Here is a 27,369-nt window from a genome sequence, read left to right as displayed (position 1 = left end):
CGACGCTGCGTTTCTCACCCTATGCCCTCAATTGCGTCAGAAGACACGTGCTCGTGAAGTGAATGCTGTTCTTGTGCCACCTTGCACATTCGATAGCAAACAATAGGCGTCAGCCATCCCGTCTCAGTTTTCCGTCTCAGTGACCATAGTCAGTCTGTACTCGCAGAACAGTCGCCGACTCTTTTGCACCGCCAATATGTGCATTCCCTTCTGCTGGCCGTTCACCGATATTGAACTCGAGGATCCTCCAAAGAGAAAGCACGCGCAGACGCAGGTGCAGGCGATTCCCTTGCACTATCGCGGTTACTATCCGGTGAGTACTTGACTGTGAACGTCGAACGTCCTACGTCCTTTTCGCTTCGTGTTTGTCATCCGAGGCAACAACGTCACGCGTCACACAATCACACAATCACCGTCAACCTGCCAACTTCAAACAACCTTCCACCTCACCACCCTTCACGTCCTATTCCTCGAACCATCTCACACAGACTCAACCTCCGAACCCCGCTGCAATGGGCGAACAACTTCACAACTACGCAGACTGGGTGCGCCAGCGCAACGCGCGCCAACACGAAGCGCCGCAGCCCTTCGACAACAAACTTCACACCTACACCTACCTGCCCAACGCGAACGTCGGCGCCGTCCCTTTCGCAGCCGCAGCGCCGGATCCCCAAACTTACGCCGCATGTTACCCCGAACACATCTGGCCTCAAGCATATCAATATCAAAACTATGCGCAGGCCTGGGCTTACCCACAGTACAACCAGGGCTACCACTTCGCGCCGCAAGCCAACCTCCAACCTCAAGCCGCCGCCGGCGGTCCATTCTACTACCTCCCGCAAGGTGCCGTCGCGCAAGCCGCACCAGCAGCTCAGAACCGCGGCGCATACGGCTATCACCACCTCTGGTACGGCCGCACCAAGGCCGAGGTCGACGCGGACAACCTTCGCATGGCAAGGGACGAAGGTGTCAACAACGTGAACGATCTTGCGCCGCACAACCCGAGAGACGACCAGCAGTTCTGGGTGCAGGAGCTGGATGGCCAGTTTTCGCTGAGGACGTACTACACCATTGAGAACGATCTGAGGCCGGGTCGCTGGCAAATCAACCCGCAGCATGGCAACCTGTTCTACGTCCGTTCTGCGGCGAACTAGGCGCAATGCGAGTGAGGTATGTTCGTCCAGTCTCTGGCTTATGTTGTGGGTCGTTAATCCAAGCAAAGCCTCCCGCTCTACCAATCATCCCCTTCTACGACATCATGAGCCATTCGGAGTTCAGGTTCTTCGAGGAATATGCTTGCCTTTCACGAGTTGCAAGAAATGAGATATGGCTGCTTTCGCAAGCGTGGGATGTGATTTTCTTGACTTCCTTCGCGGATGCTGCACTGCCGCTTTCTGTTGTCGATTCCTTCCTTCTCCACTCCCTGCTTTTCGACCTTTCGGCTGCACCAGTCGGCATCGCAGTGGCACCTCAGAGGCTCATTTGTTTCCCACTTTCAGACGATGGTTTCAAGCGTAAAATGATTGATGCGGCGGTCCTCTTCTCATGCGACAGAAAACACTCCTGCGTTTGGTTCGGTCGGTTTCTTCGGCAGCGTACGATCGGGTTAAGGCAAGAAGCAGTACTCATGTGTAACTACAAAAACGACAAGCAGAGAATTCTTGAAAGCCGAACGAGTGTTGCAACATGGACTGGATAAACGCAGTGACTCTACGGCTTAGCTAGTAGATGCTCCCTAAGGTTGTCTTGTACGAATGCTCAGACTTTGAATTATAACCTGTATCACCCAGCAAGAGCTTTCTGATGAACCGCAAAACGCCCAATTCTCTCCGGGACTACCCTTCTACTAATCTCCCAATCACATCTTTTCCCCTTGTATAGTCGCAACCACCTTCCTCGAGTGCCTCGCCGTCCTGAACTCCAAGTACCATATCCCCTGCCACGTGCCCGTCGCCAACCTTCCATTCGTGATAGGTATCGTGACGCTTGCGCCTATGAGGGCGGACTTGATATGTGCCTGCGGTCGAGACAAGCGTCAACACGAGTCTTCATCAGAGACGTCACACCACGGTTCCAGGCAGCCCTCCCTCATACCCCCTCACCCGCTCACTCCCCTCCCCCCACCAAAGCAAACAACCCAACTCACAGGCATATCATCCTCCCCCTCCGCGGCATGCCGATAAAGCTTCCCCGCCTTGTCGTACGGCACGATCCGCTCCAGCGCATCCGTCATGTCCTCCCTAACCTCAGAGTCCCAGTTCTCGTTCAGGCTCAGCGCCGCGCTCGTGTGCTGCAGGAACAGATTCAGGAGGCCCGTTTTGTAGTTCTTGAGCTCCGGGAGCTGCTTCTCGATGTCCGCGGTGACGAGGTAGGAGCCCCGGCTCTTGGGCGGCAGGGAGAGCGTCTTTTGGAACCAGGACATCGTTGCGGGGGGTGGTGGTGGGGGGCAGCAGGCGGGGAGCGGTTGGAGGGAGGAAGGCGATGAGGTGAGGGCCCGGAAAGGGAGTTTGAGGAGGCCGATGAAGGCGCCGGGGAAAAACGCTGGGATGAAGAGGAGGAGGAAGAGGAGGGTGCTGCTTGTCGTTGGCGTCGGGAGAGTTGAGGTTGTCGGCATGATTGGGGGTTTGGTGTTCGCGATGTGCGACGTCATAGGCGAGGGGCACTCAAATGGTGGGCTGCTCAGGCTGCAAGGCAAGCTTTGCGAATCGAGGTGACCGCTTGATTTGAGATGTTTTAGTTCGTTACTTGTTCAATTTATTCTCATTGTAGATAACATCTGCTGAGGTATCGCGGCATCTGCAGGCCGGCGCTGACACCAGGCAGCAGCCAAATAGCAGCAGTACCCTTTAGACGTCCATGCTCCAGGCCAGATTGCCCGGCCGTATGGCTCTCTAGGAGTGGACTAATTGTATACAGACTGCTGCGGCGGGAGGCCAACCAGCCTCTCACCATTGCTGGGCCTGAACTTCTCCTCCTTGAACCAGACATGCGCCGTCTTGGCCATCTCCTCAACTTCCGAAAACTCGAATTCCTTCTTCGGCAGAAGATCATAGACACCCTGAGAATAGTCGGGGGAGATGTTGTAGCTCTGAGCAAGGAACCTCTTCTGTATGGGTGTGAGCGTCACCCTTCAGAAGACATGAACATAGGGACACCTATCGAGTTGACTTACCTGAATGATGGGATACTTGACAAACCGCAGCATCTTCGCCGTGTTGCTGATCGTGTTCTTCTTGGCCTGCTCGCTCATGACCCTTGTCCACAGCTCCTTCGGCTGCTCATACTCGCTCATCTTGCCCTCATGGTAGTAGTGGCTCTTCCTGCTCATGATGTTGTCCGACACCGCATATGGCGTCTCAGCGACATCCGGTCGGAACTTATGCACGAAACTGTTCGGCGCATACTGCTTGTTGCCAGCGTGGTTCGCGTCGACGCGCATCGGTCCGTCAAAGTTCAGCGATGAATATGACTGCGCCATAAACGGGCAGTTGACGGGGATCTGATGTAGATTCACACCGATACGGTGGTACTGCGCGTCGCGATAGAAGAACATGCGGAACTGCAGCAGCGGATCTGGAGAGTCCTCGATGCCGGGAACCATGCTTCCGGGTGAGAAGGCGGCCTGCTCGACATCACGGTGGAAGTTCTCGGGGTTCTTGTTCAGGACCAGGCGGCCGAACTCTTGCATCGGGAACTGCTTCCTCGGCCACACCTTGGTGACGTCGAAGGGGTCGAAGCCGAGCTTCTCGGGATCGGCATCCTCAGGCTGCATGACTTGTACCATGGCGGTCCACTCGATCTCCTCGCCGTTCTCGATGGCCTCCCACAGGTCACGCTTGGAGTAGTCCGGGTCCTCGCCGCTGATGCGGATAGCCTCGGGTTCGGTGAACTGCTTCTGACCGTGCTTGGCGATGAAATGGTACTTGATATAGACGAACTTGCCCTGCTGGTTGACCCTGGTGCTAGGTCAGCCTCGGCTCCGAAGGATGTTGTTTGGTTTACATACCACTTGAAGGTGTGGCATCCGTATCCGTGCTCATTGCGCCAGCCCTGCGGCGTACCGTGATCACTGAAGAACATCAAGCCGGCATGGTTGCCCTCGGGCGTGCAGCCGAGCAGATCGAATAGCGCGTCGTAATCCAAAAGGAAGTTCTTGGGGTTGCGCGATTGCGAGCGGATGACATCTGGTCCTTGGATGGGGTCACGACAGAAGAACACAGGCTACAAGATGTCAACCAAACGCCCACTTGGCGCCAGTCTAGGAAGCTTACAAAATTCAGTCCGACAATGTCATAGTTTCCTGAAGTTCCATGCGGTCAGTAAAGCTTCCACTCGCACATGTTCTGTGCCCTGCAGGAGACTGATAAGAAGACTCGCCTTCCATTGTGTAGAACTTGATCGCGAACCCGCGAGGATTGCGGGCTTCATCGGGGAACTCGCGGCCAAGCGTGACGGTGGAGAAGCGGATGAAGATGGGCGTTTTCTCGCCCACGCTCTGCAAGAAGTTTGCTTTCTATCGAGAACAATCATGTCAGTTGGCAAAGATAGCATCGATGCCGAACAGTCCACATCTCGCAGGAAATTGAGAAGAAACTTACCGTAAGATCTGATACCGACTTCGTGCATTCGAAATAGCCGAAAGCGCCAGAGCCGCAGGGATGGACCATGCCTGTGGAACAAGGGCAAGTCAGTGGGAGAAGCTTAAATCCACCCGGGCAACCCTAATTGGCTCCACAGCGTCAAGCCATCCCTCAAGTCAACGACGGCCGACGACTCCGGTGCGCGTTAAGGGTCACGTGGTCCATCAGTCAGGAAAGGCGCATTGCTTACGTTCCAGGTTCTTTGAGCGATTGAATGTCTGCTGCTTCCTGTAGCCATCATCAGCTCCCAGGACGCGTAGTCATGTCGCGAGGCGGATAGCTTACTGGAACAAGAAGATGTCGCTGGCAACAGGAATGCCACCGATGGTCTTGCTGTGAGCTCTGTGTGCTTGTCAGCCTCGAACACATCCGACATGCGACCGACTCACGGATCTGGCCACGGAATGCCCTCGTTGTTCGTAAAGTAAGCTCCGTCGTCCGCTCGCTTTCCACCTTGCACAGTGCCCGTGATCTTCGCCGCGATGTCAGCGGGACCCTCGTTGGCGCTCATCATATGGCTCATGCGATTGCTGCGGCCTTCGCCCGTCGCGCCTCCAATGGCCATCATCGTGGCCTGGAGCGGATGCTGCAGAGGATCCGTCTGGTTGGAATTGCTGCCGGTGCTGCTTGGTGCCATTGCTGCGGGAAGAACGGATTTGATCGATTCTGGAAGTTTTGAGGTGAGGTCCATAGGAACGTCCATCCAAGGGAGATGGACGCGGCGGTGGAGGTCCTTTTTGATTCAGAAGAGGGGCCATTGATGCTTCCAGGCATCTTCGGAGTGATGCTGTCGTGACGTCCATGCACTTTGTAGCTGTCACTCGCATCCCATCTTGGGGGTCAGGCACACCTGAGCTGCAGAAGCCAATGGCAGAGCTTGGATTATGTCCCTCCATCGATAGTGGGGGCGAAGCCGAAAACGGTGGACGGCATTTGTCCGCATGGGATTTGGAGAACGCAGGTTTCACGCGTCTCGCGCGTTCTGCGACCCTTGAATCGCCTCCGGACTTGGGACGCATCGCGGTGCCCAGGCCAATGGCGCCAGTTAGCTGCAGCAGCTGCCAACGAATGCGCCCTTAGCCCCCAGCCCACTGCGTGGAGAGCAGTTTGGGCTCTTTTGGATCAGCATCATTGATCGAACGGTTGCCAATAAGCGTGCGGCTGGCGCATGCGCGAAGTCACGAGAAGACCCGAACGAGAGCGAGATGCAACAGAGCGGAGGCGTCACCGATGCAACTCGTATGTATCGTAGGTTGGGTTGTGCTAGAACACGACGGGCGAAACACCACAATTGCTTGACTCGCAACCTTCTCGCTCGCAGCTCACAGCTTATGGCTAATGCTGTGTCGATTCCTCCTTGTCTGCCACAAGCCTTTGTGGACAACCAATACGACCACCTGACTGTAGTCAACAGAAGCATCCACCAGCTTCTCCAGCCATGCCAAAGCCTGAACCCAGACTATCCCCATGCTGTACTCATGGGCGACAAAGGCCGACTAGTAAAGCAATCGTGCCATACAAGATCCGTCTCTGAGCAGACTCGGCAGCAATGCGACTGCTTCCAATCTATTACTAGGTACCCTTGCAGCCTCAGCAACGGGTCGACGTCTCGCGCGTCTGCCCCATGTTGCTGCAAAGTTGCTTCAGGAGTAACACGGATGAGTGCCTCCTGGTCCATTGGTACTTCTCAGTCACCGGTGTATCTCTTCTTTGGTCGCGACTTGCAGTCGCGTTGTAGGTGACCTCTCTGCCCGCATTTATGGCATACAATATTGGAGCTTACTCCGTCTGCATTGCGACCGCCGCCGCTAGAGATCAAAGACGAGCCGTTGAGCCCTACCGCCTTCGTTCGGCGTTGGTAAGCCAGTCTTGCAGATTCAGCTTCCTTGGCTGCCTTCTTCGATTTGCGCTGGGCGCGGACTTCGGCTGCGGCTCCTTTGCGTGCAGACCTGATCACTGAATTCAAATCATCCCCATCGCCATCATCGTCGGACGCAGATGTTGGTGACTCGGCATCAGAAGTAGAGGCCGGCGTGGCGCCATTCTGAAGCTGCTGGGATTTGATGGGCCTGCCGAAGCTTCTCCTACCCACTGTCGCTTTCTCATCATAGTCTTCGTCGTAACCGCCAGCGCCATCAATGGCCGCAAAACCTGCGTTCACAACCACTAGACTACTCTGCCCGGCCGCATCCGTGTCTGGCTCCCTGAAGCTTAACACCCACCGAGTATCACCTGCGGCGGCGGCTTGTCGTTCAATAGCTTGGACGCGCTTCTCCTCTTCGGCAGCTAAGGCAGCTTGTAGAGCTTCGAGGTCTGTGGTGGGTCTCGCAGGGCCGGCACTTGGTGGGGTAGTGGTTGTAGGTGAGAGGCGACGACGCTTGTTTGGTGGGCCGGTAGGTGGTTGAGGGGAAGAGGGTGTGGCCGCTGCACGTTGCATAAACTATATAGAGCCTCAGTAAAGGAATAGCAGATCTAGACTTCGTGGCGAGCTACCTTCATTGTCAGTAGTCGGGAAGACATAATCTTCCCTGTGCCCGCCGGGGCCGGCATAGCTGCTGATTGCTGCGCGCTGGATCAAACGTGGATGCGGAAGAGTGGACAGATATGGCGATCTGTGTTAGAGCTGTGGCGCGGCTTTTCGGGCTCTACCGTGTTCCCATCAACGTCGAAATGGAAGGTTCAAGGCAAAGGTTGTCAAGCAACTTTGTGAAACTGCGGAACTCGCTGGCGCACGGACCAAGCGAACTCACATCACCGCCAACAACAGCAGCAAGAGCTCCCTCTCACTTACACAGCATTGCAGCCCCGTCTGCAACCCACAATACACAATGCTCCCGCCGACAGCGCGCAGCCGCATTCCGGCGCTTCTCGCCCGCCAAATCCGCTACAGAAGTACCTCCGCGCCCTCCAGCACCTCCGTCAACCAGATCCCCGCCAACGACCCCAATACCGACCGGCCACCGCCACAGAATGTCTCAGCGACGAACGAGATGGCTACCTCATCGGAAGGCAGCTTCGACAAAGTGCTGCAGGAGTCGGTCAAGGAGGCTGAGAAGATGAGGACCATGCAGGCGCCGAACAGGAAGGAAATCTGGAGTCACTCGCAGCAGCCAAGGGCGAGGGCTATGGTTGGGCCGAGGTTTGAGCAGACGATTATGGCGGATCAGGTATGGCAGCCAGAACCGGCGTGGTAGCAGGAGAAGAGAATAGGTAGGGAAGCTTAACGCCGAACCAGAGCTAACTGTGAACCCCCAGCCCCGACCTCTTGCGGCAATTGAGCTCATTAAGAAGCAACCTGTACGCTGGACGTCCAAGCGTATGGCGTCCTGCGATGGCGGTGGAGGGCCGTTGGGTCACCCTCGCATATTCATCAATGTCGATAAGCCGCAAGTCTGCGCGTGCACGTATTGCGGCGTTCCATATGTAAGGTCCTCCGTTTAATGTGATATTATCGTATGCAGAAGTTAAATCTGACACCTCTCAGGCGAGGGAAGAACATAGGAAGGCTATTGAATCCCTGCCAAGTCATAACCGGCCATATCCGCTTGAGCCTACCGGCCAAGTCGGGGAAGTGCAGATTGAGCAAAACATCACAGGCAAGATTTTGGAGCAACGGTAGTGGACCAAGAGTTGCCTGCTTGTATATATGTCAAGTCTATTGCGTTCAGCCGTCAATTTCCCTCGCCCGCCTGCCAACCCCAACCACGTGACTGAGTTCAGTGCGAGAGAAGAGTCTCAATGTCCGATAGGGGACGGATGGTGTCAACTCGCAGGTCGCCTTCTTTCCCGAACGATCTTGTGACTGTTCGCCTTCAAGAAGGGCTGATGTCACAAGACCCACTTATTCGCGCAAGTTGTGGCTCAATAGATTTGCCATCAGGAGCGGCAGGACCGTTTCGTATACAGACGATTTCCCGTGAATCATCCGACTTTCTCGCCGTTCTCGATGATCATGTACTCGTCGCCGACCATCATCTTCATCTGGCTCTCGTCCATGAAGTTGTCGTGGTCACTAGTCAAAGCCTTGGAGTCTTTGTCAAACAGGAATTTAGCCAGAGATATGTAGTCTTCCACAGATATTAGTCCGAAAGCTTCCGTGAACAACGATCTGCCGCGTACCGGGAAACACGAAGGTGCAGATAGCGTCGTAGGGTAGCAATTGTGCCTTGCCCCTAAGTATATCCTGGATGATGATACGATCCCGTTGAAGATGATATGTCTGGAGAATTAGCTACGAAGTCTAACCACTATACTAGGTCACTGATCGGACTGAGGCTTCGAGTGTGACCTACCAGGCTGTATGTGACGATGCCATGTCTCTGCAGCACAGGAGCAGCCATCTGAGCGTGGACATTGTTATAGTGCTTGATGAAGTCGTCATCTGACATGCCGTCTTTCTTCTTGACCATTATCGTAGCCTTGACCACCTTTCGGAAGCCAGTGGTGTTCGGATAGCCAGCTTCAAGAACCATATCGAATTATTTGCGTAGATGGTCTGTTGTAAGGAGGACCGACCGCCCAAGCCTTCGGCTGAGTGTCCGATTGCTCTCGGCAAACCCACCGACCCGGGATGACGACCGTGATGGCCGTCGTTCAATGCGACGCGTCGACCGCGCATGGTTTACGGCACTGACACCCTGCCAAACTGATACATGCGAGACACCATCGTGCTCCCTCTTCCAAACAACTTCGCCTTGGTCGCACCTGCCCGGTCGATTGCAACAGCGCTGCCTGCTGCGCTGCCTGCTGCTGTTGCCTCCAGGACTGCCACCTGAATGCGCTTTGCTTCAAACAAACAGCTCCGGCATGTCGTCCTTCTAGCTTGCGGATCGTCTTACGGAGGGTTCTCACAGGGTCTTCGTGGGATAACAAGCGTTGCTGCCTTCCGCTCAAGCCACGTATTATCAGCGAGAACTCAGTCTCCACACCAGTGTTCATCCTTGCCACTTCAGCCTGTTTGCCCTCGAAAGCCTCAATTCAGGCGTGTGTCAGCAGGCTTCTGTCCTATAAGTGAGTCGATCTGGTTTGACACGGTCTATTCCAGTGGCCCGCCGTTGTTCGACCTTCCAGCGCATACACTGTTTGTATCGTGCTTCAAGGCATTATAAAACACCGTCTGCTTACGTTTTCCCGGCTTACCGCTCACTAACTCTGGTTGCCAGACATCCGCTATCAGTCCGCAGCTGTCGTTGCCAATATGAGCGAGCCTTTGAACACCCGCTCCGTTCCGCCTGCGGAACGGCTTGCCGACGAGCTGGAACGGCCAGCGCTCGACAACCGTCTCTATAGAGTCATCCGACTACCAAATCAGTTGGAGGCTTTGCTCATACATGACCCGGACACGGACAAAGTCAGTGCGGCGCTGGACGTCAATATTGGGAGCTTCAGCGATGCAGACGATATGCCGGGCATGGCGCATGCCGTGGAGCATCTCTTGTTCATGGGAACGGAGAAGTACCCGAAAGAAAATGCCTACAACGAGTATCTTACCAGACGCTCCGGCTATTCTAATGCCTACACTGCGTCTACCTCAACCAACTACTACTTCGAACTTTCAGCGTTTTCTACGCCGTCGAATAGCGTGGCGTCATCTGGCTCAAGCGCCCGGGCGGATGTTTCCTCTATCAGGGTTGAATCCCCTCTCTACGGCGCGTTGAACAGGTTTGCTCAGTTCTTTGTTGCACCATTGTTTCTAGAAGAGACTTTAGACCGTGAACTCAAGGCTGTGGATTCTGAAAATAAGAAGAATCTACAGAGCGACACTTGGCGCCTTCATCAGCTCAACAAGTCATTATCGAACCCCAAGCACCCATTCTGCCACTTCTCGACCGGCAATTACCAGACTCTGCATGATGAGCCTCTCGAGCGTGGCGTCAAGATCAGAGACGAGTTCATCAAGTTTTACCAGAAGAACTATTCAGCGAACCGCATGAAGCTGGTCGTACTTGGTCGGGAAAATCTAGACGAGCTAGAGAGTTGGGTGCAGGAGCTGTTCTCTGAAGTCAAGAACAAGGACCTTCCGCGCAACCGCTGGGACGATGTTGCCCCGTACACAGAGAACGAACTTGCTATGCAGGTGTTCGCAAAGCCAGTCTTGGACACTCGGATACTTGATATGTATTTCCCGTATCAGGACGAGGAGGAGTTATACGAGTCTCAACCGGGTCGGTATCTTAGCCATCTCATTGGACATGAGGGCCCAGGCAGTATCCTTGCATACATCAAAGAAAAAGGCTGGGCGAACAGTCTGGCTGCAGGCCCGATGCCATTATGTCCCGGATCCTCGTTGTTCAGCATTTCTCTCCGTCTTACCGAGGATGGGCTGAAGCACTACCAAGAAGTGGCCACAACTGTCTTCCAGTACATTTCCATGTTGCGCGAGAGCGGTCCTAAGGAATGGATTTTTGACGAGATCAAGGGCATGAGCGTGGTGGATTTCAAGTTCAAGCAGAAGAGTCCAGCGAGCAAGACGACAAGCGGACTGAGTAGCGTGATGCAGAAGCCATTGCCTCGACAGTGGTTGCTCAGCGGTTCAAGTCTCATCCGCAAGTTCAACCCGGAAGCTATCAGCAGTGGCCTCTCGTATCTGCGGCCTGATAACGTCCGCCTCACCGTCGTAAGCCAAGACTTTCCGGGCAACTGGGATAAGAGAGAACGCTGGTACGGCACAGAATACAGGTACGAGAAGATGTCAGAGGACTTCCGGACTAGGCTTGAAAAAGCTGCTCGCAGCACTGCCGAGGAACGCCCGGCAGATCTACATCTCCCAGAGAAGAACGAGTTCATCCCTACCAAACTTGAAGTGGAGAAGAAGGAAGTTACTACGCCGGCGAAGACACCCAAGCTCATACGGAACGACGAGAATACCCGGACGTGGTACAAGAAGGATGACCGATTTTGGGTACCGAAAGCCAATGTACAAGTCACTTTGAGAACTCCGCTCGCGAACCTTACTCCGGAAACTGCAATGATTACCCACTTGTACAAGAACTTGGTCAACGATGCATTGACAGAATACGCCTACGCGGCGGAAATATCAGGTCTTGAGTATAACTTGTCCAGCCACGCGCTTGGGCTTGATGTCTCAGTTAGCGGCTACAACGACAAGATGTCTGTGTTGCTAGAGAAGGTCCTGATCTCGCTGCGTGATTTGGAAGTCCGCGAAGATCGATTCCAGATCATAAAAGATCGACTACTCCGTGGTCTACGGAACTGGGATATGCAGCAGCCGTACCACCAGGTTGGGACATACAGCAGAGTACTGCGCCATGATAAGGGCTGGATCAATGACCAGTTCCTAGCGGTGCTTCCCTCAATCACAGCCGAGGATGTGAAATCATTCTGCCCGCAGCTCTTGCGGCAGATGCATATAGAAGTGCTTGCACACGGCAACCTGTACAAGGAGGATGCACTTAAGATGACGGATCTGGTCGAATCAACGCTGAGGCCGAGAAAGCTGCCGCCATCGCAATGGCCCGTTCGACGCGCACTCGTGTCTCCGGAGGGTAGCAACTTTGTTTACAAGCGGACCCTGAAGGACCCGGCGAACGTAAATCACTGCATCGAATACATGCTCTCCGTCGGTGATAACCATGATCGTACGTTACGCGCTAAGCTCCTGCTCACAGCGCAGATGACGGACGAGCCTGCTTTCGATACGCTGCGGACGAAGGAGCAACTGGGGTACGTGGTCTTCAGCGGTGCTCAGGTGTATAACACTCTGAACGGCTATCGAGTTCTCATACAGAGCGAGAAGTCACCTGAGTACCTCGAGACCAGGATCGACTCCTTCCTCGCCGGCTTTGGCAAGATCTTGGAGGCTATGACGGACGAAGAATTCGAGGCCCACAAGACAAGTCTTATCAACAAGCGCCTGGAGAAGCTCAAGAACCTCACTCAGGAAACCAATCGCTTCAATACCCACATTCTTAGCGAGGCCTATGATTTTGAGCAAGGCAAGTCCAATCCCGATTCAACCACCACACACTCCATAGCAAAACAGTTGCTAACCTACATCTGCACAGTTGATCACGACGTCGCCCACATCGAGCCCCTCACCAAACCCGACCTCGTCGCCTTCTACAACCACTACATCCACCCCTCATCCCCAGCCCGTGCGAAGCTCTCCGTGCACATGCTCGCGCAGTCCTCGCCGTCGGACATAGCGGCGAAGATCACACCCGAGGAGCAGTCGTCCAAGATTCAGGCCCTCGTGAGTCAAGTACTCACCGCCCAGGGTATCACCGCCGACGCCGCGAACTTAACCGCTCGCCTTAAAGACGTGAATATAGCCGACGTCGACAGCGTCGTCAAGGCTATCACAGCGTACCTCGTGGAGGACCAGAAAATCGAGCAGGAGAAGGCAACGAAGATTATGCAGCAGGGCCAAAGCATGATAAGTACGGTTCTGCCGAGCGCGGGTTTCGAGGCTGTGCTGCAGACCGACGGTGCTTCCAGCGACGGCAGTAAGACGACCAGCAGCAAAGAAGTCGACGGAAACGGCACGGAACCGGTGGAGATCACGGATGTGCATGCGTTCAAGGCGAGCTTGACTGTCTCGGCTGGCGCGAGGCCGGTGAGGGACCTGAGCGAGTTTGAGGACCTCGAATCCAAGCTCTAGAGATCGTTGCTATTTCGGTTTGCTTTCTCTTTCAACGTGTGATTGGGACTTTTGGCGCCTGCTGCAAAATTCTCTTTCTGCTCCAGCGAAGTCAATCGGACTTGATAGATAGATGCCGGCAGAAGAGGATGCTACAGCATTAGCGAAATGACAGAAATCCCAACTCTCTCTCGCACCGCTCCTCTCGGATCTGTGTTCCGAGATGAATGTACGTTTTTCGAGATAAACGTACCTTTATCGACGTGATGTATCTGCAGTATAACTTTGCCCTCCGCCTTATCCACAACGCTTCAACAGAGCTCGCGATCAATGACATCACGCTCACCACAACGCGTCAACCAACCAACCACGGGCCATTGCAGTAATCATAATGGCGCTCTACCCTAAGCATCCGCCTTAAGCACCACCTCAACCATCTCCTCAAAACCCAAACCATAACCCTTACCAGCGCCGGTTCCGCCAAAGCTGCCTGTCATGCCTGACCCTTCCCACGCTGAGTTAATGCAGCAAAACTACGAAATCCGCCCCGACCCCCACGCCTTGACCCAAAACCCGGATCCCTCACACAACAGCTCCTCAGGCGTCGACTACGAGCCGCATCCCGAGAACAGCATCAAGCTAGAGCCGGAGCGCCAGAAGATCGTGGATGCGATCACGCGGCTCTATAGTGGCATTGCCAGCGAGGAGGACATGAGGGTTTATGCTGAGGAGGCGGTTTATGATGATCCGTGGAGTTACTGTGACACTAGGTATAAGATTGCTGGACAGTGGTGGGGTGAGTGGTGTTTTTGGCTCTGGTCTAGGGGAGGAGAGCGGGCGGCGGGAAAGGGAGGGCGCCTGGGGTAGAAGTAGTGAGGTTGCGTATCTTGGACAGATGGGATGTTGCGAGTTGGGGTCGCTATATATATATGGCCATGCAGTTACTGCTAGTTGAGAGCAAAAGGCTAACCCTCGCATGCCCAGGCATACCGAAGGTGATGGCCAAATCGCAGACGCTCAAGACCGAAGTCGTCTCATCGAAACCCCACGAGATTGTCTTCAAGCTGCAGCAAGAGTATACACCACGGCTACTACACATATCAAAAGCGGTAAACTCGCTAGTCACTCTGACGCTGGATGAGCAGGGGAAGGTGCGGTATCATAAGGACATGTGGAACGAGAAGGACTACAGTCACGAAGGCTTGGGTAGGATAATGAAGGAGCTGAATGGCGATCACTTGACGAAGATCACGCAGCCGCCGAAGTTATTGTAGGGGTGTGGGGTAGGCCGGATGTTCTCTGGCAAGCTCCAAGGCAGTTTTGAGGGAACATTGCCGCCCAACTCGCGAGGCGCGCTGTAGCGTTTTCCTCAGTGCTACCGAGTGCTAAGTCTATGCTAATACCGACGCCGCTGTGAGATGCAGCTTGTCCATCCAAAGCGCCTTAACTCCCGCTTGAACGCAGCAGCGTGATATCCGGGTCCAGCACGTTGTGAGGTACGAGGTGCCAGTCAGGGCCCATCCATAGGGGGAGGGCCCCTTCTTATGCATGCCGAGGGGAGGTGGAGAGGATGCTTCGTCGCCCCTTTGGCGTTGACCGACGTAGTGATGGTGCATGGATGCCCTTGACTTGAGGCGATGGAGGCTTTGGACTGTCGGCGAGATGCAACCTGCCGCCAGCCAGCTCAATCGCCGCAGATTCCCTCTCACTGTGTGTCTCCGTTCATAGTCGCTGGAGTGTCTTGGTCTCCACCCGTTAGGACTTGCGTCTGCGGAGCGCTGCCTTTCGGCCCTGTTCCGGGCGTTATGGCGACGACGTTGCCGCTCTCGTCCATGAACTCGAAGTTGTATCGGGAGAGCAGGTGCGGAATAGCCGAAAGCTGCGGGCCGTAGCGCTGAGTGTTGTCGTATAACTCGAAAAGGGGGACAGCTAGGAGTTTCATGTTCTTGGGGACGCTGAGCACCTCTGTCATGCGGTCAGCCACTGTTGCAATGCGCCTCTCAACTCAGACGGACGTACTACTCGCAGGCAGTTGGATGAAGTACAGCTTCTTGCACTCTTTCGGCCGCGTAGCATGTGCCGGTATGAACGGATACATGAACGTCTCGAAATTCGGCCTCCACCACTGTGCTAGTGTATCGCCAATCTGCCACTCGTCGTTGACGCCTTCGCCGGAGAACTGCGAGCCGACTGGTGCAAGACGCTCGTTTAGTCGTGCTTTGAAGCCTTCGATCTCGTCCTCTTCGGGTTTGAGGTAGTCGCCGGGCCTGCAAAACGGACAGTCAGCGGCTGTAACGGACGACGTGCAAGCTGCAGCCGGAAGCTATTGGGACGCGACGTACAACTTGAAGAAGGCGTTGGCGATTTGCAACATCAGGATGTGTGGATGGTTGTGCTCGTGGCAGACGAGGATGCCCTCGCACGTCCGGCGCATGCCATGCTCTTGATAGTGTTCCCTCAGACGCTCCAAACGCGCATGCACTGAAGGGTCTTCTTCGGGCTGGTTCTCTTTTGTGCCAAAGGTGTAGTTGCTTAGCGGGTAGAGGCGTATCGTCTTTGGCTGGTTGGCGTTGAAGTCCTTATGCTCCTTCGGGCTGGAAATAGTCAATAGGCTGGCAGAGCTATGTGAGCGCGCGCGACTCACGTACGGATAGGAGGACTGGAGGGCGTTTCGCGTGATGGTAGACATGACTGTGTATAAAGCTTGCAAGGGCGCTAAGGTTCTCGATCCAAATAGTTACAGAGATGTTGCAATGAAGCTGTGCAGTGTTTGACCAATCGAAGGCCCCAAGCTGGGAAATCTCAAGGCAGGCTTTCCGCCTACGGTTGTGACTTCCGCTGTTGGTATCCGGCCTTGGCCCTCCGCCAGCAACCCCGCATCCGTCTGGAAGTCGAGCTTGGGGGTGGGGGACTTCACATCGCACTCCAGGAGCACGCAACAGGCGAAGTGACCTTGAAGTAAACACCGCCCGACTCGTACGGCAACGCATAGTAACGGCCGCATATAACACTATCCCAGGACCGCAACCCTCCAAGATGCTCCTCCTAGGTCTCACCGGCAGCATCGCAACCGGCAAATCCACCGTCTCCGCCCTCCTCCGCTCGCCCCCCTACAACCTCCCCATCATCGATGCCGACGTTCTCGCGCGCAAGGTCGTCGAGCCTGGCACCCCTGGCTACAAAGCTATCGTGTCCTACTTTGGTCCCAGCACGCCTGACCTGCTCCTTCCGCCCTCCGACCCCGCCTCTGGAGGCGAGAATGGGCCAAATGGGAAGGGCAGACCGCTGAACCGTCCGGCGCTGGGGAAGAGGGTGTTCGGGGGCGGTGAGGACAGGACGAGGGACCGCAAGGTGCTCAATGGCATTGTGCATCCTGCGGTGCGGAGGGAGATGTACAAGGCCATGCTTTGGTACTACTTGACCGGGCACTGGTGCGTGGTGCTGGACATCCCCTTACTCTTTGAGAGCGGGTGGGAGAAGTTCTGTGGCAGCATCATTGTGGTGGCCGTCCGAGATCCGGCGGTTCAGATGAAGAGGCTCAGGGAACGGGATCCGCATTTGAGTGCGGAGGACGCGGAGAATCGGGTTATGTCTCAGGGGGACGTGAGGGAGAAGGCGGAGAGAGTGCTAAGGAGAGGGGAGGGTGCGGGTGTAGTGGTGTGGAATGATCAGGACAAAGAGCATCTGAAGAGGGAAGTTGATCGGGTTATGAAGGAGATCAGGCGGAGAAGCCCAAATTGGTGGTCCTGGTTGCTACTCTTCTGTCCGCCGCTTGCAGCTGTTGTAGGCGGATGGAGCTTCTGGCGAATGGGTAAGGTGCAGCGGCAGTGGGAAGAGGGGAAGAAGCGGGAAAAGGCGAAGCTCTGAGCGATTCGAGTCTTAGTCAAGGCGTTCAGCTTGTAAGATCTCTCTGCTTGACTTTTCTCGGATAGACTTTGCATACCAGTGCCTACTCCGTATCCGGTGTCTAGCCGTGCAGTAAACGTTGCTGACGCTGCGCATTGGTAGGTATCTTGATGTCCACCTCAAAAGTCGGTCACGTGCCCAGTGAAGCAAGAGATATCTGCGCCAATTTCAAACGCCTGCGTATTTCGACCAAACTCTGGATCACGTCTTATGCTCCTGTTGGTCCAGCCCAGGAACACATCAACCCCCTCCGTTAACACCGCAGGGTACTACCAGCCTGTTGCCTCATGCCAGTAGTACGGGCTCGTGCTACTGCCACATCGATTGCTCACTCCAATAACACAAATGAGCTCCAGGGCCAGTTACGTTGATACTGGACAAGTCGAAGACCACCACGTACTCAAATCCTATGGCTGTGTTCCCGGCGCTTGGCCACTCGCTGAGATCCCCGAAGAGCAACCTGTGGAGGCACCGCCCACTCGTCATTTTTCCGCCTCAAGCGCAGATGCCGTCCGCCATGTCAGCTACAATCTGGATGACTCCAAATGGAATGCGCGAAGCAGCTTGCGTAGTTACGTCGATCTAGGAGAATCCTACTCGCAGCCGAAAGAAAGAGAACCTGAGCTCAGGAGCCAGAGAATCAAGGCGAAGACAAGTAGCCCGAGAGATGGGCTGAACCAGTTCCAGGAGGGCCGTTGGAATTTCCAGAGCGATCATTGTAGCTATATTGACCCCGGCGGATGGCACGTTAACCAGTCCCACGCTAGCTCGGTATCGGAGAAGAGGGCTCACCCGAGATCACCACCAATAGCCCGTCCATTCGGTATAGATGGTGGATGGGATACTGGAAGCAGCTTGCGTAGCTACGTCGACCTTGGAGAGCCGCACGTTCGACACACGACAACTCGCAGCTCAACAGGTAGCATAATCCAGGTTAAGCAGGGTGAACCGTCGTCTTCAAAAGTCAGATATGACGCCGGCATGAGCAAAGATTGGGACAAGCAAAGCAGTCTTAGTAGCTATGTTGACCCGGGTTCGGAGAGGGCCTCTGCAACTAAAGTAAAGCAATGGCTGCAGGATAGTGCTTTCCCACCACTAAGTTCAGCTCGACTGCCACCCGCAGTAGTCTCGGGTTCGCCTGCAATAGTCGTTCAGCGTCTACCAAGTCGCAAAGCGGCTAAAGACTTGGCTCGTATTGAAGTCACGAACGGACCAAGAACCCAGCGAAATGAGGACTGCGCAATCCCGGATAAAGTAGAGCCTGTTGATCTGCATACCCACCGTTCGCATGATAGATACTTTCCAACCGTCAGCGTGGCAAGTGCAGCTGGCCTGCCGAGATTCGTCATTTACAGCAAAGACGGCGATACAGCGATCATTGATGCAGACGTCGACTACGCCTTCCCACCACGGCGGTCAAACAGCCTAGCTTATTCACCGGTCACGGCCGCGCCAGTCAAGCAGCAGAAGAAGAAGCCCAGAGCCGCATCGGTCACGTTGCCTCATATCGGCTCCAAACTGGAGCTGCTTCTACCGCCGCTAGCTGTAGCGGAAACTGGGACACTGGAAAGCTTAGGCGATAGAATGAGCTCACATCAGCCTCCCAAGCGGAGCAAGGCCAAGCCTTATGAGTGAGTGTCTCGGCCCATCACATCGCTTAATTGACTTGAGGTACCTATCAGAAAGAGAACCGCGAAGTCATACTACACATATTCCGGTTACTGACACTTCCATACAATCTTAGGCGTAAAGCCTCCAGTTCCACGCCGGCACCGCATCGAGCATCTCTGCCGTCTCTCGACTTTGGTGTTTCACAGGGCCAGCAGGTTGAGGAGTTTCATAATTCAACCGTTGCTGTCTCGCCTCCATCAACTATGAGCTCTGCGCAGGCGTCTCCGATCGATACGACCTTTCTGTCTGGTAGTATCAGTAACTTTTTTGAGTACGGCCCTTTGACTACAGTGGAAACTCCGGCGTCCGTGCAAAGTATGAGGGTACAAGATGTTCTCAATCGGCCTCTCTCTGAAACATCAGCAAGGAACTTCCATAAGAGCTCGACAGAGGACTCTAGGAAGACCCTCCGGAAAGATTTGGTGAAGAACTCCGCGACGCCTCCCACGCACAATTCTTCCGAGGAAATGGGGTTGAAAATCGAGAGCTCGGATCAATTGTCTGAAGCAAAGAAGACCGAGCCTATTGTTTCGAACACGTCACCACCCCCGGCTGAGGTTGGTCAGCTGATTCCGCTAGGCATCGCTACTAACATTCCGCTCAAGGACTCTGATGGCTTCCCGATGCCTTCTCAGCCGGCATACATGCCCGCATATACGTACGACGCTCCGCAAGACTACGTTCAAGCGCATTCCCAAAATTTGCCAGCTTTCTATCCCTCAACCCCTTCCGCACCGATGACATACTCAAACTACCTCCCTCCCACAGTCGAAAGCGTGTCTTCAAGTCTAGGCAAGGGCCAGCAGGCGCCGCCGGCTGGCACTTTCGTGGTATCCGCCACATCTCAGGAGGCGACCTTGTCAGTTGTGCATCAATCTCCCCCAGAGCCGGCGGATGATGGCTACTGCAATGAAGTATGGAACGGAATCCCGGTCCGTGTTGGTATCGTGAGAATGACAAGGTACCCTTCGAGGCCTTCGCGACATGGAGAGACACTTCCTTGATGTATCGGGCAAGCTATTTATGAGAGCATTGTGTACTTCTAGGTGTTTGAATGATGCCTTCAAACAGAGCTAGAGAATGCCAGACGAGATGTTCACCATCTTAGCTGTTAACTTGGGATCTCGTGACCATTGCCTTCGTAAACGTGCTCTAAGGTGCTAAGATCTTTCAGAGTCCTTATCATAGACCCCATGAACATGAAAGTCATTCATGACTAACATCGTTTCACTTCACTTGTGCCTTTCCTGGGAAGCTTATACAAGACGCAATCTCTCCTCCCTTTCGTCCCCTTCTCTTACCTATTCCTTCCCACATCTTCCCATTGCCTTCTTCCATCTTGTTTCTAGCTTCCGTCAAAGTTCTTTCAGCTTCCAACCTGCTTCCATCCATCTGCCACCATACTGTCAATCGCATCTCCCAACAAGCACAACACCAGACAACCTCAAGCGCACAGTAGCAGCAAGCCAGCACCATGGCTACCACATCTCCCAAAGCACCAACCAATGCCTTCGAGAAGGACATCGAAGCCGTCCTCAACGATAAAGAGATCAAGCGTCTCGCATGCCTCTTCCTTCACACCAGCAACCCCGCCGTACGTAAACTACGTTCCCGTCCCGTCTCAACCGTGACAGCTCAGCAACGTCTCACTGACAACATCTCAACAGATCAACTGGCAGGCTGCTGCCGACAACTTCGGCTCCGCGTCTGCTGAAAGCTTTAAGAAGAGCCTGCAGATCACGAAGAAGAAGCTCCACGACAACGGCGTCCTGCCGGACACTGAGGGTGGTACTACTGCTGCTGCTGGTGCTGCTGTGCCTGCCACGCCCAGCAAGAAGAAGACGGCTGGAAAGGGCAGGAAGAAGACGGAGGAGGCGGCTGATGGCGAGTCCCCTACCAAGAAGGTGAAGGAGTCTCCGACAAAGAAGGCGATGAAGGAGGAGGAGGCTTGAGGTGTGGCGGCTGCACGGTCAGATCAGAACCCCAGTGTGACCACATCCGATTCACTGCTGGCTCATTGCAAGACCTGGTAGGGAGGTAGATCTTGAAGATGCGGAGTTAGGTGGGTATTGGGATCACTGAACGATGGTCGGGATGGAACCTGCTTGTAGCTATTGGGGGAGTAAGCTACATAATCTTGCCTAAAAGTGACTGGTGATGCCAAATTAAATCTTCATGCATCTTCTACCTAGGCAATCTGACTGGAAATACTGATGCTGCAAACGACTTATGGCTCTAGAGAACCGGTCTAGAGAACGTGAGATGAAAGGCCTCGGAGCACTGACAGAACCCAGAACGAAGCGACCAACAAGGCGGACGGAAAACTTCATGAATGAGAAGTGTGGAGTGAAAATCCGTCTCTACAGTGTGGAGAACCCCAGCACCTTGACGCAGAAAGACCAGAAATGAAAGTTCAGGGACTATGAAGCCGCATGAACCATTCACCGTAATCAAACGACTGCGTTGTAGCATTCTCGAGCTTTCCATGCAGGGAATTACGTCTCTAAACCGAGTGAACGACCATCCAACTAGTTCTGCCTAACTTTCTCGCCGTGCACACCACAACCTCCCATCCCACGTCCACCAGCTCCACAGATCTATCCACGTCGTCAAGGCCGCCACGATGCGATACGATTACAACTTCGTGAAGGACAACAACGTCCTAAGCGATGCCGACAAGGACCGCATCGTCTGTATCGTGCTCAACGCCACTATCGCCGGCGCCGACCTACCTGTACGTGTCACTCCCGTTCCCTCAAAGATCTGTCTATGCATTAATACACCAGCAGATCGACTGGGATACCGCAGCCACGGCTTTCGGTTCCAAGTCGGCCAAATCCTTCAAGCAGTCATTCACAGATAGTCTCAAGAAGATCACGAAGGCAGGCGGAGGCAGCCACGAGCCGGGCACCCAAGCCGCCACGATGGCTACAACGGCAACTGGTGACGGCGATGGCGCCACACCTGAGCCCGTCACGCCGGCTAAGAAGAAAGCTGCACCGAGAAAGCGTAAGACGAAGGCTGACGGTGAGGGCGCGGAGGAGGAACCCGTGACCCCGGCCAAGAAGAAGGCGACGCCGCGCAAGAAGAAGGGGGAAACGGCTGTGAAGAGCGAGATCAAGGCGGAAGGGGAGGGGGAGGAGGATGTGATGTGAGTGCCTTTTGCCAGTGCTGAACTGTGAGATGCAGCAGATGATATGGAGAGAGCATCGTGCTGATAAGATTGAGTAGGCCGTCGCTGTTTGGAGATGGACCTCTGCAGGCGCAGGATACACAGGAGTAGTGGCATGTAGGAAATGCGGTGGCCTTCATTTGGCGTGCATGGGGGACTGGACAGCAACTTGGGACAGGCGTTTGCGCTTAAATGGATGACCTCTGAACGCTTGATTGAGGGACGAAAAGAACCTATTGCGTTCGTTTGACTACACCGCAGTCGACCGTACTGGCTGGATGCTGGTACCTTATGCTACTGCATACACGTGATTGCCGTGATTGCCGTGATTACCCCTGCTTGACATGAGGGAATATGGGGTCTGATACAGTCTTTACGGTGTCTTCTCTTCCATGCCAAAGCACTACGGCAGCATTCTCGAAGACGGTAATACCCTCATGTGGACATGCTGAGGGAAACCATGTTGCTCAACGCCTGTCCGGCGAGGTTGGAAACACGACCCGTCTCTCCTACGCGTACCCCTGCAGCGCTGGAACACCGCTGACGCAGATGCGAGCAATGGGAGCCAATGCTTCATTGCGCATCGGAGAGCTGCGAGGTGCCGCAATTGACTCGGCAGCTTTGCCTCAGGAACAGGAAAACAGGATCTCGGGAGTGGAGGAGGCTCAGAGAGAGTCGCAGGCTGGGATGGGCGTCATGGTCGCGAGCCGAACGGGAAGAGCGGCGAATCGAATGGAGGGAGACGCGGAAACACCAACACCACACGCCAGTACGCGTCGAGAACCACCCCCTTCTCTGCTGCAAGCCGTCCTGCATCGCGCCCCGCCGAGTTTAGCCTCATCTGAGCCTGTTGGAGTTGCAAGCGTGAACTTCTCATATACCTCTCGTCCCTCACTCAGCCTCTCTTCTTGTCCTCAGGCTTGCCTCCTCCTCACGATCTCCGTTATCCTCATTCACATTGTTGGGAGCCTCTCGTTGAGCCCTGGATCTGTGTGAATAGAACTGTTTGTTTGCTTCCACGGTCTGTCATCGCGCTAGAGGGTTGATATTCGCGTACGCGTTTGTGATATATACCGCGTGCTCTCCTCCACGACCACTGCCACCACTCTTGCTGTACCGACAGTATCACCTTGCATCTCGACAAATTGTCATCAGAACCTCAATCTAAACCGCGATTTCTCCCTGGGTTCTGGGAAAACCTGCTCGACTGTACTGCCGTTACTTACGCGCCGACCAAAGTCATCCACCTAAAGCTCATATCTCGACCTACCCACTCAGTATCTACACGAGCACTTGATCTCTGTCGACATGGCTGCCACTGTACGCCAGCCGCTCGGAGGCCTAGATGCTACTCGATTGCAAAGCATAACTAGCATGAAGAATCGTCAAAATGGTAAGCTATACCACGCATCCCAACACTTCTGGACGTGTAAACACGCGTTGGCGACGTTGCTAACGCACTTCTGTCATCTGAATAGCTATTGTAGCCTCACTCTCATATGATAAGTCAACACTGTCGTCCCCTGCAAAACGCCGCTACGAGCCGTCATCATTCGACGATGAAAATGACTCCGAGAACATCGACCCTTCCCTCTATAATTCCCCCAGCAAGCGGTCCAAGAATCTCAATGGCACGCCCCAGAAAGCATCAAAATTCGTGCTCACGGATGCCGTACCCTTCAACAGGCCCATAGCGACTCCATCCTCGACGCGTTTCTCGTCTGTTCTATCGAGGCCGACGCCCATCTCCCTTCCAGTGACAACCAGTCCAACTCCAATCAATGTGAGCCGCGGATCACCGAAAAACAAGCGAGTCGGCATCCTCTCCAACCGCCGAAAGTCGTCTTCTCCATACACGCGGGTTGATCCACCCTCCTACTTCCGCGCATCTCGCACAAGCTCTTCCGGCCTCCCATTCTCCATCGACGACGCCCTCAGCGGCACCATCTCCAGCTACACGCCCAAGTCCCCGCTCGCAACTCCTCCGCTCGTGGAAACACCTACACCAGCGACACCGGCAGTCGAAACCGCGATGCCGAAGTCCTGGTTCTTCGAGATCCACGAAGACACGCCTGAAGAAGAAGCCACGAACCTGTTAGAGCACTCCGCCGTCTGCCTAGACATCTCAAGCGACGACGACTGCGAGACAAAGCGCAAGGATGAGGACAGGGAACGTGGGAAGGAGAATATCCCGCCGCCAGACTTCCTTGCTGGGCCGATGAACACAGCCTCCGGGTCGGCTTCACTGAACAGCGCCCAAACCGAAGCTGCTGCCGAGCCGGTCAAGCTTAAGTCCCGCCGCCACCGCGAGAACGATGCTATGGATGAGGATCGTGTTGCTTTGGGTGATCTGCCAGCTGCAGAGTACTACGGAGAGGGTCTGGACGCGTCATCGTATGTCTTCGTTGATGGCACCGCACCGGAGAAGCCGTCGGGGCTGTCCAAGGAGTGCAAGGACTTCGACTTCGAGGCATCGGCTGATGCATCTGCTGAGGCATCTGCTACCGAGGTCAAGGACGTTCAAGTTGAGGAAGTTGTGCCACAGGACGCTGGTAGCGCTGCTGAAGTCAAGGTCTTCGAAGAAGCTTAGAGGAGCTCTAGCGCAGCACGGTCGTAGAAAGACTGGATGCCACAAGATAAGCCGGAGATTTACCTGGTTTCTGGGAGCAGATCTTGCTGCACACATACCACTGACATGGTTGGATACCGGTTTGGGTTAGATGCTTTGATGATTGTAACGTGGTTACTGCTGGACATCTGTTCTCTGTGGTGGTTTCAAAGGAGCTCCATGGCGTTCTGGGCTGCTCATGCTGTTCAATCTTCTGGCCCTGGTCGACTTTCAACCTTGATTGTTAAGGATTTGTCGGGTCGCAGTATCTATATTCCTGGCGCTCGGGGTTTGGGTTCAGAGACGATGAGGTTGTTCTCCGCAAAGGACTGGATGGAGTAGCATAGCGATACATCATGCCCACTTCAATCTCTTCGGGTTGCCAGCAAGTCTTGCTCTATGCCTGTTCCCCCTGCCTCAAGGACTCTGATGTCTTCAACTTCTCAATATGCTCACGTGGTACCATAGCGGATATGTAGGACATCTCTGAGATACCTCAACTTTGCATGATACTGTGGTAGTGCTGGCGGATATCCAGTAAGGTTTGCCTGACATCCGCCGACGATGAATTTACGGCGGATTGACAGATCCCGGTGGTCAAAGCTTCTTTGCGGAAGGCAGCACAGACGACGCGCGCTGGAGCTCTCGCGAGTTTGACACCATCTGAACAGCTGCCGGCCAAACACATCAACATCTCCCACATCAAGAACCCATTCTCTCCTCCCAGACTCCACTTCCTTCCTGACCAGAACATCTGAAAATGGCATCCGGCTACGATCGAGCTCTGTCCGGTTTGTAATCACATCAAGCGCAGCGGATACTCAAACTAACATTTGCACGCTCCCCAGTCTTTAGCCCCGACGGCCACGTCTTCCAAGTCGAATATGCGCTCGAAGCCGTCAAGCGAGGTACTGTCCTCACCCTGCACCAATGATTCTCATCCTAACCCGCCCCAGGCACCTGCGCCGTCGGCGTCAAAGGCAAAGACATCGTCGTTCTCGGCTGCGAAAAGCGCTCCGCAATGAAGCTTCAAGACACACGCATCACACCTTCCAAAATCTGCCTCGTAGACACGCACGTCGCGCTCGCCTTCGCGGGCCTCAACGCCGACGCCCGCATCCTGGTCGACAAGGCGCGGCTCGAGGCCCAGAGCCACCGCCTCACGGTCGAGGACCCGGTCTCGATAGAGTACATCACGAAATACGTCGCCGGGGTTCAGCAGCGGTACACGCAGAGTGGAGGCGTCCGGCCGTTTGGGATCAGCACGCTTATTGTGGGCTTTGATCCGAATGATAAGAGTCCGCGGTTGTACCAGACGGAGCCGTCGGGGATTTATTCTGCGTGGTATGTAGCTGCGGCATGATCAGGAGTGTGTTCCGAGCACGGTGCTGATGTTTGGTGTGCAGGAAAGCAAACGCCATCGGCCGCTCCAGCAAAACGGTCCGCGAGTTCCTTGAGCGCAACCACAAGGCCGACATGGAACGGGAGGACACGATCAAGCTGACGGTGAAGTCGCTGCTGGAGGTCGTGCAGACGGGTGCGAAGAACATCGAGATCGCTGTCATGGCGCCCGGCAAGCCGATCGAGATGCTGCCGGTTGAGGATATCGAGAAGTATGTGGAGAGCATCAACACGGAGAAGCAGGAGGAGGCGGCTACAAGGAGGACGGGTGGCAGGACGCCGGGGACGGGCACGGCGGCTATATTAACGAGGCCTGCTGGGCAGCCTGCTGGGGATGGGGCGACGGACCCGTTGCCGTGAGGAAGGCACTTCAGACGTGTGCATCTATTAGAGAGCATTGGCGTTCTGGTGGTAGAGCTTGGCAAGGGCTTGTACCGCGCTGCACATCTGGCAGGTAATTCTGGAGCTGTGCCAAACCTAGAGCTCGCTTTTCTGCAAAGGTCATAATCTCGGCATCACGTTTTCGCGGTCTGTCACACTCCTAACGGTTTGTTCCTTTTCCAAGAACTCCCGTCCTGCCTGCCTGCCGTTGCCGCAAATCGAATCATCTATGCGCAAGCCCTTAAATTCTTCCGTAAGACATGCCAGGAATCTCAACGCCAAAAGCCTCCAAATGCACCATACCCACACCCGCTTCTCTTCATCCCAGCCTGTCCGGCGCATCCCTCACGTTGAATATCGTGCGCTGCTCCTCCCCTCGGACCCGCTCGTCCTTGAGCATCCTATACACACCAATCAGCCAGTCTTCTTCCCCTCTCCTCTTACCCCCTCTCCATCCCCTCCCCTCCTTTCCCAAAGCATACATACCTCGCATCCACCCTAACATCCTCCCCCTCAACTTCAAGCCTCGGTTTCGGCACCATAGCCTCGATGACAAAATGGTTATCGCAGTGCGGGCAGTACTCGTCGCTCTCCTCAAACTCAGCAGCGACCTTCCGGAAGCACTTTTTGCACTTCTTGCACGCGAAGGTCATGTGGTCCTGCTGGAGGAGGGGGTGCGATTCGGTCTCGTGGTGGCAGTCTGCGCAGTCGAACCATTTGCGGCCTATGGCGAGACGGAAAAAGTCAGAGAGGTGACGGAGCTGGTGGGGGGGACGCAGGCGGGCTGTTGGCGGAGGGGCTACGCACAGCAGGGCGAGCGGATCGAGACTTGGGCGTTTAGGACGTGTTTGCTGGTATGGGGGGTTAGCCCTGGGTCCGTTCGGGGAGGTTAGTGGATAGCACCGTACCACATGGTGTGTGCTAGTAAACAAAGGAAATCGTTTGGAGATGGTAGGTAGCTTTGTGGTAGAGGATAATGTTAGGTGCCAGC

At 54.8% G+C, this 27,369-nt stretch overlaps 16 protein-coding genes across 16 annotated transcripts; 10 read left to right on the top strand and 6 right to left on the bottom strand.

Annotated features, from left to right (window-relative positions):
- Positions 1 to 512: 512 nt before the first annotated feature.
- Positions 513 to 1,154, top strand: W97_02349 (uncharacterized protein; the record flags this gene model as incomplete). Its single annotated transcript, XM_007780249.1, has 1 exon — positions 513 to 1,154. The coding sequence occupies one exon, from the start codon at positions 513 to 515 to the stop codon at positions 1,152 to 1,154; it is 642 nt and encodes a 213-aa protein (XP_007778439.1).
- Positions 1,155 to 1,858: 704 nt separating this feature from the next.
- W97_02348 (uncharacterized protein) lies at positions 1,859 to 2,614 on the bottom strand (the record flags this gene model as incomplete). The annotated part of the gene is made up of 2 exons (XM_007780248.1): positions 1,859 to 2,017; positions 2,147 to 2,614. The coding sequence occupies 2 exons, from the start codon at positions 2,612 to 2,614 to the stop codon at positions 1,859 to 1,861; spliced, it is 627 nt and encodes a 208-aa protein (XP_007778438.1).
- Positions 2,615 to 2,902: 288 nt separating this feature from the next.
- On the bottom strand, positions 2,903 to 5,277 carry W97_02347 (catalase; the record flags this gene model as incomplete). The annotated part of the gene is made up of 9 exons (XM_007780247.1): positions 2,903 to 3,106; positions 3,173 to 3,956; positions 4,007 to 4,221; positions 4,272 to 4,300; positions 4,333 to 4,513; positions 4,599 to 4,669; positions 4,831 to 4,868; positions 4,926 to 4,982; positions 5,030 to 5,277. 9 exons carry the CDS (start codon positions 5,275 to 5,277, stop codon positions 2,903 to 2,905), a joined length of 1,827 nt encoding a protein of 608 aa, XP_007778437.1.
- Positions 5,278 to 6,327: 1,050 nt separating this feature from the next.
- Positions 6,328 to 7,190, bottom strand: W97_02346 (uncharacterized protein; the record flags this gene model as incomplete). Its single annotated transcript, XM_007780246.1, has 2 exons — positions 6,328 to 7,080; positions 7,134 to 7,190. The coding sequence occupies 2 exons, from the start codon at positions 7,188 to 7,190 to the stop codon at positions 6,328 to 6,330; spliced, it is 810 nt and encodes a 269-aa protein (XP_007778436.1).
- A 278-nt stretch (positions 7,191 to 7,468) lies between these two features.
- W97_02345 (uncharacterized protein) lies at positions 7,469 to 8,259 on the top strand (the record flags this gene model as incomplete). Its single annotated transcript, XM_007780245.1, has 3 exons — positions 7,469 to 7,807; positions 7,896 to 8,063; positions 8,125 to 8,259. The coding sequence occupies 3 exons, from the start codon at positions 7,469 to 7,471 to the stop codon at positions 8,257 to 8,259; spliced, it is 642 nt and encodes a 213-aa protein (XP_007778435.1).
- Positions 8,260 to 8,561: 302 nt separating this feature from the next.
- W97_02344 (uncharacterized protein) lies at positions 8,562 to 9,112 on the bottom strand (the record flags this gene model as incomplete). Its single annotated transcript, XM_007780244.1, has 3 exons — positions 8,562 to 8,707; positions 8,760 to 8,859; positions 8,933 to 9,112. 3 exons carry the CDS (start codon positions 9,110 to 9,112, stop codon positions 8,562 to 8,564), a joined length of 426 nt encoding a protein of 141 aa, XP_007778434.1.
- A 725-nt stretch (positions 9,113 to 9,837) lies between these two features.
- Positions 9,838 to 13,260, top strand: W97_02343 (uncharacterized protein; the record flags this gene model as incomplete). Its single annotated transcript, XM_007780243.1, has 1 exon — positions 9,838 to 13,260. The coding sequence occupies one exon, from the start codon at positions 9,838 to 9,840 to the stop codon at positions 13,258 to 13,260; it is 3,423 nt and encodes a 1,140-aa protein (XP_007778433.1).
- A 474-nt stretch (positions 13,261 to 13,734) lies between these two features.
- Positions 13,735 to 14,513, top strand: W97_02342 (uncharacterized protein; the record flags this gene model as incomplete). Its single annotated transcript, XM_007780242.1, has 2 exons — positions 13,735 to 14,035; positions 14,224 to 14,513. The coding sequence occupies 2 exons, from the start codon at positions 13,735 to 13,737 to the stop codon at positions 14,511 to 14,513; spliced, it is 591 nt and encodes a 196-aa protein (XP_007778432.1).
- A 431-nt stretch (positions 14,514 to 14,944) lies between these two features.
- Positions 14,945 to 15,928, bottom strand: W97_02341 (uncharacterized protein; the record flags this gene model as incomplete). Its single annotated transcript, XM_007780241.1, has 4 exons — positions 14,945 to 15,204; positions 15,259 to 15,506; positions 15,582 to 15,833; positions 15,888 to 15,928. The coding sequence occupies 4 exons, from the start codon at positions 15,926 to 15,928 to the stop codon at positions 14,945 to 14,947; spliced, it is 801 nt and encodes a 266-aa protein (XP_007778431.1).
- Positions 15,929 to 16,275: 347 nt separating this feature from the next.
- Positions 16,276 to 17,106, top strand: W97_02340 (dephospho-CoA kinase; the record flags this gene model as incomplete). The annotated part of the gene is made up of 1 exon (XM_007780240.1): positions 16,276 to 17,106. One exon carries the CDS (start codon positions 16,276 to 16,278, stop codon positions 17,104 to 17,106), a length of 831 nt encoding a protein of 276 aa, XP_007778430.1.
- Positions 17,107 to 17,490: 384 nt separating this feature from the next.
- Positions 17,491 to 19,820, top strand: W97_02339 (uncharacterized protein; the record flags this gene model as incomplete). The annotated part of the gene is made up of 2 exons (XM_007780239.1): positions 17,491 to 18,776; positions 18,890 to 19,820. The coding sequence occupies 2 exons, from the start codon at positions 17,491 to 17,493 to the stop codon at positions 19,818 to 19,820; spliced, it is 2,217 nt and encodes a 738-aa protein (XP_007778429.1).
- A 470-nt stretch (positions 19,821 to 20,290) lies between these two features.
- Positions 20,291 to 20,768, top strand: W97_02338 (uncharacterized protein; the record flags this gene model as incomplete). The annotated part of the gene is made up of 2 exons (XM_007780238.1): positions 20,291 to 20,410; positions 20,484 to 20,768. The coding sequence occupies 2 exons, from the start codon at positions 20,291 to 20,293 to the stop codon at positions 20,766 to 20,768; spliced, it is 405 nt and encodes a 134-aa protein (XP_007778428.1).
- A 671-nt stretch (positions 20,769 to 21,439) lies between these two features.
- W97_02337 (uncharacterized protein) lies at positions 21,440 to 21,971 on the top strand (the record flags this gene model as incomplete). Its single annotated transcript, XM_007780237.1, has 2 exons — positions 21,440 to 21,550; positions 21,606 to 21,971. 2 exons carry the CDS (start codon positions 21,440 to 21,442, stop codon positions 21,969 to 21,971), a joined length of 477 nt encoding a protein of 158 aa, XP_007778427.1.
- A 1,325-nt stretch (positions 21,972 to 23,296) lies between these two features.
- W97_02336 (uncharacterized protein) lies at positions 23,297 to 24,578 on the top strand (the record flags this gene model as incomplete). Its single annotated transcript, XM_007780236.1, has 2 exons — positions 23,297 to 23,381; positions 23,467 to 24,578. 2 exons carry the CDS (start codon positions 23,297 to 23,299, stop codon positions 24,576 to 24,578), a joined length of 1,197 nt encoding a protein of 398 aa, XP_007778426.1.
- Positions 24,579 to 25,356: 778 nt separating this feature from the next.
- On the top strand, positions 25,357 to 26,357 carry W97_02335 (proteasome component PRE6; the record flags this gene model as incomplete). The annotated part of the gene is made up of 4 exons (XM_007780235.1): positions 25,357 to 25,387; positions 25,445 to 25,504; positions 25,553 to 25,940; positions 26,003 to 26,357. The coding sequence occupies 4 exons, from the start codon at positions 25,357 to 25,359 to the stop codon at positions 26,355 to 26,357; spliced, it is 834 nt and encodes a 277-aa protein (XP_007778425.1).
- Positions 26,358 to 26,697: 340 nt separating this feature from the next.
- On the bottom strand, positions 26,698 to 27,291 carry W97_02334 (uncharacterized protein; the record flags this gene model as incomplete). The annotated part of the gene is made up of 4 exons (XM_007780234.1): positions 26,698 to 26,779; positions 26,865 to 27,102; positions 27,186 to 27,229; positions 27,287 to 27,291. 4 exons carry the CDS (start codon positions 27,289 to 27,291, stop codon positions 26,698 to 26,700), a joined length of 369 nt encoding a protein of 122 aa, XP_007778424.1.
- Positions 27,292 to 27,369: the final 78 nt, after the last annotated feature.

The sequence above is a fragment of the Coniosporium apollinis genome (assembly GCF_000281105.1).
Source record: "Coniosporium apollinis CBS 100218 chromosome Unknown supercont1.8, whole genome shotgun sequence".
Classification (NCBI taxonomy): Eukaryota; Fungi; Ascomycota; class Dothideomycetes; genus Coniosporium; species Coniosporium apollinis.
The sequence above is the reverse complement of the archived record's forward strand: the minus strand, read 5'-3'. Positions and strand labels throughout refer to the sequence as shown.